Source organism: Muscardinus avellanarius, assembly GCF_963383645.1.
Source record: "Muscardinus avellanarius genome assembly, chromosome: X".
Lineage (NCBI taxonomy): Eukaryota > Metazoa > Chordata > Mammalia > Rodentia > Gliridae > Muscardinus > Muscardinus avellanarius.
Genome location: NC_137792.1, coordinates 15800472 through 15818079, shown reverse-complemented (window position 1 = coordinate 15818079; position 17608 = coordinate 15800472). Strand labels below are relative to the sequence as shown.

General features: G+C 42.2%; 1 protein-coding gene across 2 annotated transcripts in view; it reads right to left on the bottom strand.

Annotated features, from left to right (window-relative positions):
* Window positions 1–17608, bottom strand: part of SMS (spermine synthase) — a gene marked incomplete at both ends in the record, with an annotated part of 66735 nt that overhangs the window by 18265 nt on the left and 30862 nt on the right. Inside the window, 6 exons of one of the 2 annotated variants that reach the window (XM_080718741.1) lie at window positions 837–926; window positions 1521–1675; window positions 3333–3508; window positions 10616–10680; window positions 11193–11286; window positions 14720–14840. In XM_080718741.1, coding sequence (XP_080574867.1) covers window positions 837–926; window positions 1521–1675; window positions 3333–3508; window positions 10616–10680; window positions 11193–11286; window positions 14720–14840 — 701 coding nt within the window. The remainder of the gene's footprint in view (window positions 1–836; window positions 927–1520; window positions 1676–3332; window positions 3509–10615; window positions 10681–11192; window positions 11287–14719; window positions 14841–17608) is intronic. The other variant, XM_080718740.1, reaches the window with a different exon arrangement.

Genomic DNA, 17608 nt, shown 5'->3' with positions numbered 1-17608 from the left:
TCTCCTGCCTCAGCCTCTGCAATAGCTGGGGTTATCACCACACCTGTCTGCCTTACTAACCTTCCAAATACCATAAGCTAAATTATATCTTTCTTCCCTTTGCCTATGAAACAATCACTGTTGCATTTTAATGTGGACAGAATTCATCTCTCAATTTAAATAGTTATCACACATGTGCCATGAAATCAAATTTAGATGCATATAGATACACACTTAAGATTCTATTAAGATATGTATTTGCTTGCATATCTTGATCTAACAAAGCCCTGTATGTATACACACCAAACATACACATCCCTCAAATACAACACAAAATATACTCTACACATTATGATCGGTCAGCTTCTACGTGCAGCAGCATTTAGCAATAAGCAATTACTCTTACCTCAGCATTTAATCAATTACACTTACCAACAAAATACTTGAATCCCCCCTCTGAAAGACCAATATTCAAAGAGAACGAAAAAAGACAAAAAGTGGTGGTGGCAAAATCAAAAAAGGATACGTAACGTCTATTCTACAAAAATTAATGTGGGCTGATGCTCAGTGGTAGAATGTGTGCCTAGCATGAGCAAGGCCTTGAACCCAATCCCCAGCAGAAAAAAAAAGAGAAAATTAATGTGATTCAATTCAGAGGACCAGGAGTTGGAGGTTTCTGTTCTATTACCTATACAATCCACCCTAAATTTAAATATACACTGAACTCACATAAAGAGACAATATATTTTCTTAACCAATTATCTTAAAAGCTGTTTTAAGCACATATCCAATCAATAACATATACATGTCAACTTAGTACCAGTTAAAAGTATTTTATCAGAAAAACATAAAATTACCTGATAGCAGTCTCCTTTAAGATTGTCTAAGACGTCACCACATGTTTTTCTCATGTATTTCTTACATCCATCAATCACCATTTGGTCAATGTTCGAAAAAGGTTAAGGAGAATTTGAACATATCAAAGAATTCTGCAATAGTAATACTTTTTTTTAAAGGTTAAGACAAACACGAGAGTCTTATAATACTAATTTGAGTATTATAAGTTAAAAAGCATTGATGAGATAGTGATTTTATTTATGCACTAAGGATACTCAAAAGGAAGAGTTCTCCTCATGAAATTTCTTAGGGAAGGCATTGTGTGTGTGTGAGAGAGAATAGGGATTGAACCCAGGGGCATTCTTCCTCTAAGCTACATCCCCAGCCATTTTGTTACTCTTTATTATTTGAAATAGGGTCTCACTAAATTGTGGAGGGCCTCACTAAGTAGCTGAGGCTGGCCACAAACCTGCAATCCTCCTGTCTCAGCCTCCCAAGTACCAAGATTATAAGATTATTACCATGCACTGCTAGGGAAGAAGCGTGCGCCACCATGCCCGGCAAAAATATTTCTTCTTTAAGGCAGTCTATGTAACCTATCTCTCGAGTCTATGGTGATATGAACTTGAGTCATAAGAAACAACAGGAAAGAAGAGAAGCAAAATAAGCCTACTGCACTTGTCCTCTCATACAACAAAGGATATCTCTACCATAGTGACCATCTTTGGTTTCAGTTTGACTATCTCACATAATATGCCCCCGTCTCCACCTCCCAGAATTAGTACGTCTTTGCCGGTATAATCTTCTTTGCCACTGCCCATGATGGCCCGGGTATATGCCAGATCACTCTCTGCCAAATCTAGGGAGAAGAAACAGAGAATCCAATGAGTAACTCTACCCAACTACACAAACCACCTGACTCATCAATCTAGAAGTGCTAGAATCTAGCCTAAAGCGTATACTTTACAAATTTGGAAAATTATCTAGTGTGTGAGGTTATTTTGTTTTATGGACTGAGGAATTTTCATCAACCCCGTTCATCTGACAGCTAACAGAAATGGACATAAAACTGGAGAAAAGACACTCTGGTCTTAGAATCATGCTGATAAGTTCAAAAATCAAAGCTATGACATCTTTACAGATAAAATGACTTAACATCTAGGAGTTGTTTCAAAATAATATGACAGAGACAAGGTGGACTGGGGTTTAGGTGAAACGAGTCTAGCTAACCATTTTATAATTCTTTTTTTCCCCCCTGCAGTACTAGGGATTGAACCCAAAGGCATTCTGCCTCCAAGCTACACCCCCAGCCCTATTTTTTTATTCTTTATTTTGAAATAGGGTCTCACTAAGTTGCAGACAGTCTCACTAAGTAGCTGAGGCTGTCCGCAAGCCTGTGGTCCTCCTGTTTCAGCCTCCAGAATGCTGGGATTACAAGTGTACATCATCATGCCCAGCTTCATAATTCTTGGTGCTTGATGGTGAGTACAGGTGGAGTCAGAATACTAGTTTTCCTACTTAAGATTCAAATTCTTCCCTGACAAAGTGCCTTTTAAAAATGTGTATATGTATGTGTGTACGTACGTACGTATGTATGTATGTATGTATGTGTCCAACCTCAGCAACTTAGCAAGGCTCAGTAACCTAGGGAGTCCGTTTCAAAACAAAAAATCAAAGGGCTAGGAGTCCAGCTTAAAGGTAGAATGCACCTGAGTTCAATCCCTAGTACCACCAAAGAGAAAGAAAGGAAGAACGGAAGAACGGAAGAACGAAAGAACGGAAGGAAGGAAGGAAGGAAGGAAGGAAGGAAGGAAGGAAGGAAGGAAGGAAGGAAGAGGGAGAAAGGGGAGGGGGAGGGAGGGAGGGAGCAGAAGTAAGGGGAGGGGAGAGGAAGGGGACGGGAAAAGAGAAAGAGAAGAAACGAGGGCTCACTATGTTACTGAGTCTGGCCTTGAACTTGAGATTCTCCTGTCTCAGCCTCTCAAGTACTGATTATAGGCATGTGCCACACAGGCTCAAAGTTGTTGTGTTTCGTTTTATTTGGTTTTGTGGTGCTGAGGATTGAACTCAGGAACATTCTGCTTCTGAGCGTATATACCCCAGCCCTATTTTATTTTTTACTTGGAAACAGAATCTTGCTAGGTTACTGAGAGCCTAGCTAATTTGCTGAGGCTGTCTTCAAACCTGCGATCCTCCTGTATCAGCCTCCCAAGTACTAGGATTACAGGCATGTGCCACCACACTTGACTCAAAGTGCTTTTTTAAAAAATAAGCAATTGCATTTTCTTTTGAATTTCAGCCCAAATATTCATCACAAGGAAAAGCAATGTCAAGACAAAGTGTACATGAAAACTCAGGTACTCCACAGGTTAATTTAATGTCAGAGTGCATCTTAAAAGACAGCAGTGTCAGATACAAATTCAGAGAAAGGAACCACAGTGATGTATTTGTCAGGAAAATAACATTTTCTAACATATCATGACATTATGCAGTCAAAGCTGGAATGGAATACTTACTAACATCCCCACTAAGGATGAGAATATTTCCAAACTGCTTTGAGTGCAGAATTTTAATGTTTTGATAAGGCGAATCTTCATCATATACCACTTCATCTATGTCATACTCAACCAGGCGTCCATCAGCAGTGGGCCAATATCTGTCGATGGCCCCTCCTCGAACTATGGGTGGTAATCTGGAAAAAGGGAAAGAAAATGAGAAATGAGCCTTTCTAGAACACTGCCTTACAAGGGAACCCGGAATGAAGAGTGTATAAAAAAAGGCTACATGCTACAGGCGAACTCTGTAAGAGCACAAACAAACATATCCAAAGTTTGGGCATTTGCTTTTATATAATTGTGGCCACCACCACCACCACACATTAACACCCATTATACATGTGTTTACTTTTTACAAACATCTGGCATGCTTTAAATTTTCCCTAACAAAAAATTGGGGGAATAAATGGTCACTACAGACATCACATTTTACCCCCAAATATTTCAGCAGGTACCTATCACTTAAGACTTCCTACATAGCCACATGGCCATTACCCCAGTTCCTCGAGTTCATGTGGATGTAATACCAGTATCCAGTACAGAACCCATCTTCAAGCATCCCCAGTTGTCCCAACTATGTCCTTCAAAACTGTTCTGCTTTGGAATAAAGGTTTATACAGTTTATTTTGCTAACTTCTTGCTCCCTCTTTTTAACCCTTACTTCAGGGGGAAGTGGTCTCTTCCTAATCAAAGCCAGGTTGACATGTTACAAAGACATGCCATCAGGAAGACAAGAAGTGTGCCTGTGCTATGGCTGGTGACGACGCGAAGTGATTATGTGGTTACAGTGATACTCACTGGATCACTCATTTGCAAAGTTCCCTTTTCAACTTTTGATGTTACTAAGCAGCCTGTGGTGTGGCCTCTGAAGCAGTGACTGTTTTGATCCACCAACAAACCTTTACCAGTGGCTTTGGCACCTGGCACATTCTTTTTTTTTGTAGTTACTAGGGATTGAACCCAGGGGTGTTCTGCCTCTGAGCTACATTCCCCGCCCTATTTTTTAATTATTATTTTGAAACAAGATCTCAGTAAGTAGCTGAGGGGCATGCTAACTTGCTGAGGTTGGACTTGAACCTGTAAGCCTCCCGTCTTAGCCTGGCAAGTCTGAGTTGACAGGCAAGCAACACCACACCTGACTTAAAAAAGACTCTGACCTAAACCAATCATTACTGGGATGGTTGCAAAATGATGAGTCTCTTATTCCATGCTTTTGTAAACATTCATAGGTTTTGATAGGGTGAATATACTAGAAACTACCAGGAGAGGGCACTAAGTGACAGGAAATAACAGACCTGGGAGAGGAGCTTGGCAAATCTAACCCAAACACAAAGAAAACAAAAACACACTGCAAACATAATACAAGAATGTGCAAATTGTGTTCTCGATCACAGTAGTGTTCAAAAGTACAACAGCATGAAGTCCAGCCACAGATACAACCCTGGAAGGAACTACCTCTGTCCAACTGTGGAGTCTCTTTCTACTCCCAACTCCCCCAACTATAGCCTGAGCCTCTTCCAAGATAACAAGACTTTCTCTGAGAAAATACATCATAAAGAACACTGAGGCAGACCAAGCAAATTCCCATCAACTCTCATTTAATTCTAGCAACCACTGCTTTAACTAGTTCATCTTTCCAGTGAGCAAATTCAGCTTTCCAAATGTCAAGCAGACCAGAGCCTCATAAAAGGTGAGGCTCTCGCCAGGACAACCCCCAGGAAGCAGGCAAACAGGGCAGGTGGTGGGGAATACTGTCAAATGGAAAAGGGAACTACTTGTGGCACTGGCGAAAGATGACAAATACAGTCAGGACATTCAGGGGAGGAAACCTACCCCAATTGCCAGCCATCCAGTCATAGGCAACACTGAACTAGACACAAACTCACTGAAAATAAACAGTGCCCATCCTTAAGTGTCAACAGCGCCCTGGGTTAAGTTGAAGGGCTCTCTCTCCATTGCAACAAAATGGCTTTTAAAGCCTGGCAAAGAAACAACAGGATCTCTAGGAGGATGTGAAAGCCATTACCTTGATGAAGTCCTCAACCTAACATAAAGCACATCTCCCTGTAATGGGTTACCAGGAGATTCCATTCAGCCCTACCAAACTCCAACTTTCACTGCTGAAAATTTTAAGCAAAAGCTTAATATGTCCTGGTCTCAGGATGCTTTGTAAATATAAAGAAGTTGTTTTTCTTTGTGGTGTTTTGGGGTGAGACTAGGGATTGAACCCAGGGGCATTCTACCTCCAAGCTATACCCCCGACCCCGTTTGTCTTTTATTTTGAAACAGTCTGGCTAAGTTGCTGAGGGTCTCATTAAGTTGTTGGGCTCACCTCAAAATTGTGATCCTCCTACCTCAACTTCCCAAGAACTGGCAATATAAGTGTGCACTACCATGTCCAGCTACAAGAAATCTATTAAATAAACCTGGGCAGGGGTATAGCTTGGCAGTAGAACATTTGCATTAGCATGTATAAAGGCCTAGGTTAAATCCTCAGCACTTAAAAAATAAAACTTAGCTTATTTGTTACCTTATTTTCTTGTTCCTTTTCATTTGAAAGTAGAATACAGAAATAAATATTCACTTCTAAGTCAAAAATTCAGATATACTTCATTAGCCAAAGGGGAATAAGAATTTCAGGTGTTACTGAACTCGCTGTTATTATATAGAAATGTCACCCCCAGACAGAAAAATTTAACAATCCTGTCCTTTTGAAGCCAGTAACAAAAGACTCAAGACAAGGTTTCTCAAGTTCCTGATTTTTTAAATTAATAAACTTAAAATAAAATTAAAATCAATAATTATGAAAAGATAACTTTTGTTTTTTATATAAAAACATTGACAAGCAAAAATGGAGTATGTGTGTTGGGGGGGGTACTAGGGGTGGAACCCAGGGGCTTTGCTACCTCCAGGCTACACTCCCAGACCTATTTTATATTTTATTTGGAAACAGGGTCTCACTAAGTAGCTGAGGCTGGCTTCCAACCTGTGCGATCCTCCTGTCTCAGCCTCCCAAGCGCAGGGATTACAAGCATGCGCCGCCACACCCAGTGAAAAAATGGGGTATTTTTAAATGAACATTTACTCTGTGTGTGTGTGTGTGTGTGTGTGTGTGTGTGTGTGTGTGTGTGTGTGTGTTTCTGGGGATTGAACTCAGGGACGTTCTACCTCTGAGTTATACCCCCAGACCAATTTTATTTCTTATTTTGAAACAGGGTCTTGCTAAGTTGCTGAGGTTGGTCTCAAATATGCAATCCTCCTGTTTTAGCCTCCCAAGTACTGGGATTACAAGTGTGTACCACCACATCTGGTGAAATGAAAATTTAAAGTTTGATTCCATCCAGTCTTGCTGAGAAAATTCCTATACCAAAAATATAAAGAACCAGACTTCTCATGAATAGTGAAGCCCAGAAATGCAATCCATTTCCTCACTCCTAGAAGCAATCCTGATAAAAATCAGAGACTGTTGATGCCGGCCAAATCATTTTCGCATGCAGCAGGAATGGTTCAATTCAAATGGCTGCAGATAAGGCAAACCATTCAAGCAGAGAAAGCTGAAGTGTCCAGAAAGTGATGTGGGTGTGGTTGCTTTTAGGATTGGGAAAGGGAGTGGGAGGTACATGGGCTGCTCTTGGGACTCTGGCGCCCTGGTCCCCATCCAGGTCACACCAGTTGCTCTTATTCTTCCCTGGCTCAGACTGCACACACAGCTCTATTCAGGTGCACGCTGTGTCTCAGGGCCCTCCTCCAGCATGACCCCCACCTCCAAATACTAAAGCCCAGCTCACTCCAGGTGAGGCCTGTGCCTAGAGGAGAGGCATTCTTGTGTGGGGGTCCATACACTATGTTTCAGCCATAGTGATGAGGCATGAATGACAGCTGTCATCCAGGACTGGCACATACAAAGGTCTGTACCTACTACTGAGTCCAAAGTATGGGAAAACTGAGAATGTCTGCCTGTAAGGAACAGAGGGTAAGATGGAGCTTCTGCTGGAATGACAACTTGAATAGCTGAAAGCAACTGAAGATGGTGAAGTGAGGGAGGTCTAGTTATAGGATTAGTTTGCCCAGTATCAGACTATCATGTTGGAGGGGAAAATGAATAGGGAACAAAGACAGGGTAGCTGATGAAGAGGCTACTGCAGAAGGCCCTAGGTGGAATCACAGTGGAGGCTGGACGAACAGGGTGATGAGGTCTTAGATCTGAAAAAGCTGACAAAATCTCCTGCTGTATCAGATACAACTGCGAGGGAAAGTTGGGAGTAAAGGTCTATCCTCTGGCTTTTCCTGCAAACCTGAAAATGGAGTGAGGGAATTCAGCATAAGAAGCAGGGTTCAGAGAGAAGATCACAAGATGGATTTGAGATGTGGCAGTTCCAAAACATCACAAGATGGAGCTATTGTATGAGTCAGGGAAGGAGCTGGTCTGCAGCACTCAGAGCTTGGCCTGTGGATCACACTGGAGAGAACGAATCTTAATTTAGTATTTCAGCAGTGCTCTGCAATAAGGGAGGCAAGGGCCAAGACTTGGAGGGTATACTATGGAGAAGTAGGACATCTGCAATGCTTCCTCCAGAAAGGAAACCTGAACAGGGTAAGGTGGCACACACCTGTAATCTCAGTACTTGTGAGGCTGAAACAGGAGGATCACAGGTTCAAGGCCAGCCTCAGCAATATAGTGAGACCCTCAGTAATCTAGTGAGACCCTGTTTGTTTCAAAACAAAAATTAAAAATGGCTGGGTTTGTAGCCTGGAGGTTGAATGCCCCTGAGTTCAACTCCCAGTACCAAAAAAAAAAAAAAAAAAAAAAAAAAAAAACACCAAAAGGCCAAAACTTCATAAAAACCCTGAAAGGAGATCTGTGGTGAGAAGAATTCTGATCTGTATATATAGGAAGGGAGGCCTGAACAGAAGAAGATGGCCTGGAAAAAAGGCATTGTTTTGCAGACTCTCGACCTTGCAGGCTCAGAAGACCCACACACACACCCTCAAGGCCACTCTGGAGCAAGGGGAAGGTCAGACAGGCAGGTGAAGCACTTGGTCCAGACCTAGCCATGACATTCTGGCATCCTCTATCCCAATCAAGGGAACCTAGCAAGCATCCTTCAGAATACTATGTAATATGCAGGCCTGGTTGCTGAAGGGACCAGACTTGTCTGCTCAGCCTCTTTCTACAACTCATTCACTTATAATAAAAAAAAAATTAAAAGGCCTGGAGTATAGCTCCAAGGTAGAATGTCTCTGAGTCCAATACCCGGTGTACTGAGAGAAAGAAAAAACAGATTGAGAAAGGGAAAGATATATTGCTGAAAACTCCAAAACTGAGCTTGGGTGGGGTATAAAAAAATCTGAGTACTCACAAAGATTTCAAAAAGTGATCAAGTTTTACATCCAGTCTTGTTTACATCCAGTCTAGTTTCCGGCTTCCCTTTCTACCAACTAGAGATTAAACAATTACCTCGTTATCTTAAATCTGCCCAGGAGCTTTTCTATGGGCTGATCAAACTGAGCACAGTGAGTCATTAAGTACTTTAAACATCCTAGCCCTTGCCAATAAGGATTCCCTCTTCTGGAAACTGCTATGAACTGGAGAAACCAGTATTCAGATAGTTCCCATCAGTGACCTTTGTAAATTCCATTCTTGTCTGTCTCCACATTTGTGAAATTAACTCAATGAAGCAAGGGACAGGCCTCCTACACCTTGTGGCCTGATTAGGGACCACTAAAGTAAGGCAAGTGCAAACTGCTGAGAATTCAATGCACTTAGTTCTCATAACCTACCAGACCCTATCCTTTCCAACAAATGTCAAAAATGCTACATCTGCCAGAGTTCTTTAAAAGCTGGCATCACTTAGCTGGGTGTGGTGGCACACTCCTGTAATCCCAGTACTTGGGAGACTGAGACAGGAGAATCACAGGTTTGAAACAAGCCTTGGCAACTTAGAAAGACTCAGCAGTCTGGCAAGACCATGTTTCAAAATTTAAAAAGGTTAGCCAGGCATTAGTGGTGCATGCTTGGGAGACTGACAGGAGGACTGCAGGTTCAAGAGCAGCTTCAGCAAGTAGTGAGACTCCCAGTAACCTAGCAAGACCCTGTTTCAAAATAAAAATAAAATAGGACTGGGAGTGTAGCTCAGAAGTAGAATATACCTGGGTTCAATCCCCACTCACTACCCCACACACACACACACACACACACACACACACACACACACACAAGCTGGTACCACTTCAGAGCTGTGTAACAGAACTTCATGTGATAATGGAAATGGTTTATATCTGTACTGTCCAATGTGGTAGCCACTGGTTATTGACAAAAGGCTAATGCAAATAAGGAACCGAACTGTTTACCTTTAACCTTATATGGTCACGTGCAGCACTGGGAGTGGTAGAGTAGTAGCCTAACATGCATGAGTCCCTGGGTTTGATCCCCCCCAAAATAAAACTAAACAGGTATGGTGGCACACCCTTGTAATCTCAGTACTTGGGAGAATGGATACGGAGATCTTAGGTTCGCTGATTTCTGATCGCAGGTTTCTGCGAATCCCAGCCTCAGAAACTTAGCAAGGCCCTTCACAACTTAGACCCTGTTTCAAAATAAAAAATAAAATAGGGCAGGGGTGTAGCTCAGAGGTAGAATGTCTCCATTTTCCATCCCCAGTAACACACACACACACACACACACACACACACACACACACACACACACACGTACACACACACTTTTTTTTGGTAGTTACCCCATTGGGAAGAGAAAGAAGTTTCAACTGTTTCCATTACCATTTGAGGACAACATGCCTGTGGTGGCTAGCCAGCCTCTCAATTCTTAGCACCTTCCAAAGTTTTGTAACTTGAAAGCTTCCAGGCCAATCTTTTATCCCTCCACCCTGTCTGAAGTGTCTTATAATTGCTTATTTTTACTCTGGAGCCAGAATACAGGTTCTTTCCTCTCTTTGGGGGAGAGGGGGTCCTACCTCCCTTTTGGCTAAGGTGGCAGCCCTACCTGGGTTTCTTATACAGTTCCAGCTCCTTGGAATTATTCTGGGTCACCTTTAAGTCTCATTGTATCCGCCCCACATATGTGCTTGTTTTCATGCATTTTGTCCTGTTTTGGTGCAAGGGGCCCAGAATCAGGGTTTGCCATTGATCTTTTCACATGGTAAGCAGACACTACTAGGGACAACACTGCCATTCTGATTACTTTACCAATTAAGCAAATATCAAAGGACATTCAAAGGACTTACCGCTTCACCCGCCCAGTACTGTCCTGACTCAATTCTTTCATTCTTTCTTCTACTTTGTTCAAAAGCTACAATTAAAAGGACAGAAATAAATGAGCTTCAGCTAAACTAGAAAGCAAAGGACTAAACTAAGGGCTGACAGAGCTGTGTGACAATGGCACACACATCCGTACCTCTAGCAGACTCAAGCCCAGCCCAACTCCACACTCCCACTCAGATGAACTCTCGTGCTGCTGACCTAAACTTTCTAAATTAGCGACAAAATAATTGGGAAGGAGAAGGCTAAAGGACGCTGCAGGTATAAAATCCTGGTGAAAGGGTCTCTACTTTTTTCAGCTGGAAGTAATATCATTACTTCTATTCTGGTTAAAAGGAAAAGCTGAAACCCCAAACCAACTAAGACACAACTATATTTCCTCTTCTAAAACCACGTATCTGGAGCGAGGAAAGTTTAATTATGTTAACTGAGAAGTCTGGAATAAACAGAGAATCATTTTCTCAACATTAAGTTAAACAAATTTCCTGATCCTTGAACAAAGGAAAATAAAATGTAAAAGATAAATAAAAGTGAAAAACCAACACTGTCGATCTCTTCTTTGCCCTGTGCATCACTGTCATAACTCTGAAGGTCCAGTAACACCAATCCATGTGGATAAATCCTCAAATTGGCAAAGCTGCAAAAGAAAATGTAATTTTAAAGTTAAGAATTGTATGGGCACACCAAAGAAATAAACCACCCCAATTAAGAGAAAAACATTTTCCCTAAATTACACAGTTGACTCTGGCTTTCTTTTTCAGTACCTTTCTTTAAGGGGACAAGCTATTAATCATCAATGGGAGATTTAGAAGGTGTCCTCAAATGCTAATATTTACAAAACTGGTTCTTGGGGCTAGGAAGCCATTTAATGGCAGTTCCGTGAATCTGATTTTTAAAAAGGTTTCCAAGAGGCTGTCAGATTTAGTAACCTCAGCCTTAGCAGGAGGGGAGGGTAAGAAAGGGCAAATTGTGTTCTCCTAATTAACTTTCTAAGTGAAGAATTTACATTTTTAAAATTTTTTATTGGTACACTGTAGTCATATATCTTAATGGAGTACAATATGGTAGAGGCATACATGCAAACATCAATTAGCCCTTACTCAATTCCCACCCCATTCCCTTCCCCCCCTCTCATGTTTGGCTCAGTGATTGAGTTTGATATGTTTGTGAATGTACATCATGTACATAACAAAGGTTTATATATTTAAAGACTCTTTTTAAAAGCCAGGCATGGTGGCACATGCCTATAATCCTGGTACTTGAGAGGTTAATGCAGGAGAAAGGCAGGTTCAAGACTCATCAATCTAGTAAGACCACATTTCAAAAATTTTTTTAAAGTTGTTTTTAAAAAAGAATACAGCCAGGCATGGTGGCATATGCTTGTAATCCCAGCATTTGGGAGGCTGAGACAGAAGGATCATGGTTCGCAGATAGCCTCAACTACTTGGTCAGACCCTTTGCAACTCAGTGAGACCATGTTTCAAAAAATAAAGAATAGGCCGGGCGTGGTGGTGCACGCTTGTAATTCCAGCATTCAGGAGGCTGAGACCTGAGGATCGCGGTTCGCGAACAGCCTCAGCTACTTAGTGAGGCTCTTCGTAACTTAGTGTGATCTTGTTTCAAAATAAACAAAAAAATAGGGCAGGGGGTATAGCTTGGAGGTGAATGCCCCTGGGTTCCATCCCCAGACCTGTAAAGAATAAACAAACAGATAAATAAATAATTAAATAATAAAAAATCAGAGCCGGGCGTGGTGATGCACGCTTGTAATCCCAGCATTCCAGAGGCTGAGACTGGAGGATCATGATTCGCGGACAGCCTCAGCTACTTAGTGAAGCTCTCTGCAACTCAGTGAGACCCTGTTTCCAAATACAGAGTAAAAAATAGAGCTAAGCATGTCGCTCGAAGGTAGAATGCCCCTGGGTTCCGTCCCCAGCACCACAAAGAAAAAGAGTATGAATATGAATATGCGGTGGCACAGGCTTGTAATCCCAGTACTGGGGGGGCTGAGACAGAAGGATCACAGGTTCTTGGTCAATGCCAATTATTTAGTGAGACCCTGTTTCAAAATAAAGAATAAAAAATAGAGCTGGGGTGTAGCTTGAAGGTAGAATGCCCCTGGGTTATATCCCCAGTACTGTAAAATAAATAAATAAATAATTTTAAAAATTAAAAAAACTGAGTAGGGCTGGAGGTGTAGCTTGCAGATAGAATGCACCTGGGTTCAATCTCCCATACCACAACCACACAAAAAAATTCTCTTATGGGAAAAATTCTGTTCTAAGTACAAGAGGAATTAGTGTCTATGGCAGAAAAACGTCAAGAACTGCAGCAGCCTGGGCTTGGCCAAGCAAAGGCTTTCAGGAGATGGTAAGAAAGGGAACTTTTCATCAGAGAGTGAAGGAAGAGCCTCCCAAAGTGGCAGAGTTCTGGTCTGCTGTGGCCCCAAAAACAGCACACAGTAAAAGCAGTAAGAGGTGGCAGTGCCAGAGGGGTTGAGAGCAAGCCTGCGGGGGCAGAGGACAGCTGCAGCCCCTCTACTTCTGGCGGCCTCTCTGTGAACAAACGATGGAGGAGGGTGGGGGCAGAGAGGGCTCAGTGGGGCTGCTTACTTGGGCCACCCGTAAGGAAGAAGTGACCATTTTAGAAACCTGTGAGGCATCTGCTCCACACACATAGGGAGGCTGGCCACACAGTTAGAATACAAGTCTGGGCTTAGCATGTCTTTGAGAGGCCTCAGGATAAAGAATACCAATTAATGCCACAGGGGTGGGCCCTGGAGACTTAGAGAATAATGGGAGGGCAGGAAGGCTCATCTCACAGCACTTGGATCATGGGGGTGGTTGCTTTTTCTTTTTATTGCTTTTTCTTTTAATAGAAAAACAATGAAGGGAGAAAAGAGAGAAGGAAACCATGTGGAACTTTAATACCTTGTAACCACTGAGGGAATAGAATAAAACTATCAAAAATACCCAGCAGTTCATACTTTAAAATAAGTAGAGCAAATTAGTAAGAATCTTAATAGTTTTGCATACTAAATCAGACTAGATATAATATAAATCTAGATTTAATACTTAATTCAATGCATGGTGTCTTCTGTTACTGGTTTTCTTCTAATTTTGCTTTTCTTTCTGCTCTCTAAATCACATTTAATTTCTTTTTTAAAATTTTCTATTTATTTAATTATTTAATTTTTTGTGGTACTAAGGATAGAACTCAAGGGTATGCTACTTCCAAAATAAACCTCCAGCCCTCTTTTATGTTTTCAAACAGGGCCTAAGTTGCTGAGGCTTACCTCTATAACCTGTGATCCTTCTGTCCCACCATGCCCAGCTTACAAACTCTTTAAAAAGCAAAGACTTGAATTCTTGGATTAGCTCAACTTCCTGTCAAGCTATCTGCAGATATTATCTGCATTTTAATACGGTTCACGTTAATAACCATATTTAACAGTGTTCCAATCAGCAGCAACATCAACTGGGGGTCCGTTCCAGACCTACTGCAGCAGAAACTCTGGGGGAGGGTGGCTAGGAATCTGTTGTAACCCACTGCAGATCACTTTCTGCAGTGCCACACTGCTTAGCTGAGGATTCCTGGCCATGACCATACAGTAATGATACACATGTTCAGGCCCAGGGGCCTGTGTCTGGAGGAAATGCCTATTCAGAGGAATGTTGTGAAAGCTCTCTGGGAGATTCTGTGCGTGTGTATGATGCTGGGGGTGGAACCCAGGGGCATTCTACCTCTGAACTACACCCCCAGCCTGAATTTTTATTCTTTATTTTTGAAACAGGGTCTCACTGAGCTGCAGAGGGCCTCACTAAGTAGCTGAGGCTGTCCACAAACCCAGGTCCTCCTGTCTCAGCCTCCCAAATGCTGGGATTACAAGCGTGCGCCACCACGCCTGGCTCTCTCCTAGAAGGTTTTGATGTGTACGTAGGATTAAAATATGTCAAAAGGAGGAAAAAATAAAATAAAAACACTTGGATACCACCCTAGCCCACACTTTGTCCCCATCTCTCTTTTCCTTAAAAGCGCAAATCTGAAAAAGAGCTCTCGGGCTTCCTCACCTGCCATTTTTGTTTGTGTATGTTGCTAAGTAGCCATGGTCCTGCCAGGTGTGCACTGACTCCGCCATCCCCTGCTCCTGGAAAATGGACTGGAGGCCTTTTAGAATGGTCTCGCCATTAGCTGGAAGAAAAAGGAAGAGGATGGTCAGGAAGAAACATTCAGAAGGAAAGGTAGTGAGACATGGTTGATGACTGAACATTACAAGAAAATGGGAACAGAGTCACCAGAAACATTCTGGATCTGCAAGGAAAAGGTGCACAGTACACCCGATTACACAGTAAGAGCACAACAAAATGACCACAACGAGCTGCACCGAGGCTACACACAGATATTCAATCTAACCACAGACAATGTGAAAACACTCAGACTAACCAGAAATCAAAGAAATGGAAATCTATCAAGTAAGATTCCACTTCAGGTTAAATAAATTAATGAAGATACACAGGTGTAGAAAGGGATGCCCACCTACTGAAGATGGATATTATAAATAACATAAAATTCTTTGGTGTTACTTCCCAGTTGTTTTACAAAAAGGATGTGTTGCTTATATAAATTGACAAAAGAAATTAAATGGTAATGCTTAATAACCTAGTTCTAAATGATAGAAACTGAACATTTCCATATGGGACAACGTGTGGGGCTATAGGCATTCCTTCCTCCACACCCGTCTGCCCTGCCCTGTTTCACACTCTGGCCCCCAGTTTACACTCTGTGTCCCCAAGTAACATGGTAGGCTCACTTGGAAGCCAGAATCTTCAAGAACACGCAACAATACTTCGAAGACAGACAAAATGCAATTTTGTCTTTCTGTACTTAAATCTACAAAGCAGCCATTCCCTGATTATGGTAAAATAAAAAACTAAGATGTGAAAAGAGGAATTACTTTTTTTCTTCTTTTTTCTGGTACTAGGTTTGAAACCATGGACATCCTAACTCTGAACTACGCCCCCAGCCCTACTTTTATTTTTTGTTTTGAAACAAGGTCTTGCTAGGTTGCAGAGGGTCTTGCTTATTTGCTGAGGCTGGTTTTGAACCTGTGATCCTCTTGTCTCAACCTCCCAAGTACTGGGATTACAAGCCTGTGCCACCACGGCCAGCAAGGAATGTACTCTTTACTGTCTCCCCAAGCTGACTCCTCAAAAAGGGAGCACACCTGCAATCCCAGTACTTGGGAGGCTGAGGACAGGAGAACCGCAGCCTCCACAATTTAGTGAGGGTCTCAGCAACCTAGTGAGACCCTGTTTCAAAGTAAAAAATAAAAATCAGGCTAGAGGTATAGCTTGGAGGTAGAATGCCTCTGGGTTCAATCTCTAGTACCACCAAAAAAAAAAAAAGGGAAAAAGACAGCCTGTAAAGCATCAAAACAAAGCATGCCTGTGACCTGAACCCTGAGGCAAAAAAAAAAAAAAAAACCAGAAAGGCTTACCACTGACTGCAGGAGAGTTCCCCAAGAAAATTACATTACATTACAATTCTTACCATAAACTCAGTGGTACCACAACTGGAAGTCAAGCACTTTTTAGCTATGCACAAAGAGTCTATCTCTAAACCGGGCGTGGTGGCGCACACTTGTAATTCCAGCATTTGGGAGGCTGAGACCGGAGGATCGCGGTTCACGGACAGCCTCAGCTACTTAGTGAGGACCTCCACAACTCAGTGAGATCCTGTTTCAAAATCAAGAATTAAAAAATTGGGCAGGGGGTGTAGTTTGAAGGTCAAATGCCTCTGGGTTCCATCCCCAGACCCGCAAAAAAAAAAAAAAAAAAAAAAAAGACTATCTCTAGGGACTTCCAGTATTGTGTCTCTAAGGTCTTCTAGTGCACAGTAAGAATGCATGCCACAAATGGGATGGGACTGGGGTATTCAGAAGCCAAATTGGACAGCAGATGAGTCTTACTTTGGCCTACACTGACTTTTCAAATAATGTGATTTCATTGCCATTTAAGTATCAGCCTCAGCCGACACATACATGTTATCCCAGATACTTTGAAGGCTCAGACAGAAGGATATCAGGCTGGGGATATCAGAATCAGGCTGGGGTTTAGCTCAGAGGTAGAATGCCTCTGGGTTCAATCCCCAGTGCCACAAAAAATAAAAATACAAAATAAAAATTAAGCTGGAACCAGGCATGGTGGCACATACTTGTAATCCCAGTACTTGAGAAGCTGAGACAGGAGGATCATGTATTTGAAGTCAGCCTTAGCAACTTAGACCCTGTTTCAAAATAAGAAACAAAATCAGGTTGTGGATATAACTTGGAGGTAGAATGCCTGTCTGGGTTCCATCTTCAATACAAAAAAATTTAAAAATGAAAATAAGCCGGGCGTGATAGTGCACCCAGTACATAGGAGGCCGAGACAGGAGGATCACAGGTTCTACAACTTAGAGAGGGCAGCCTCTACAGCTTAGCAGGATCCCCAAGAACTTAGTGAGACCCCCGTTTAAACTTAAAAAGGGCTGCAATGTCACTGCGAAGTAGAATTCCTGAGAATATGAATTATGAATAAGAAGAACACAGGGAGAAAGCCAGGCGTGGTGGCGCATGCTCGTAATCCCAGCATTTGGGTATCTGAGACAGGAGGATCGCAGTTCGTGGACAGACTCAGCTACTTAGTGAGGCCCTTTGCAACTCAGTGAAACCCTGTTCCAAAATAAAGAATAAAAAATAGGGCTGAGGGTGTAGCTCAGATATAGAATGCCCCTGGGTTCCATCCCCAGTACTGAAAACACACACACACACACACACACACACACACACACACACACACGGAGACAGAGAAACAGGTGATATGAACACAAAAGCAGTGATAAAGGCCACAACCCAGGAAAGCCAGGGACCACCAGAAACTACAAGATGCAAGGAAGGATTCTACCCTAGAGCCTATAGG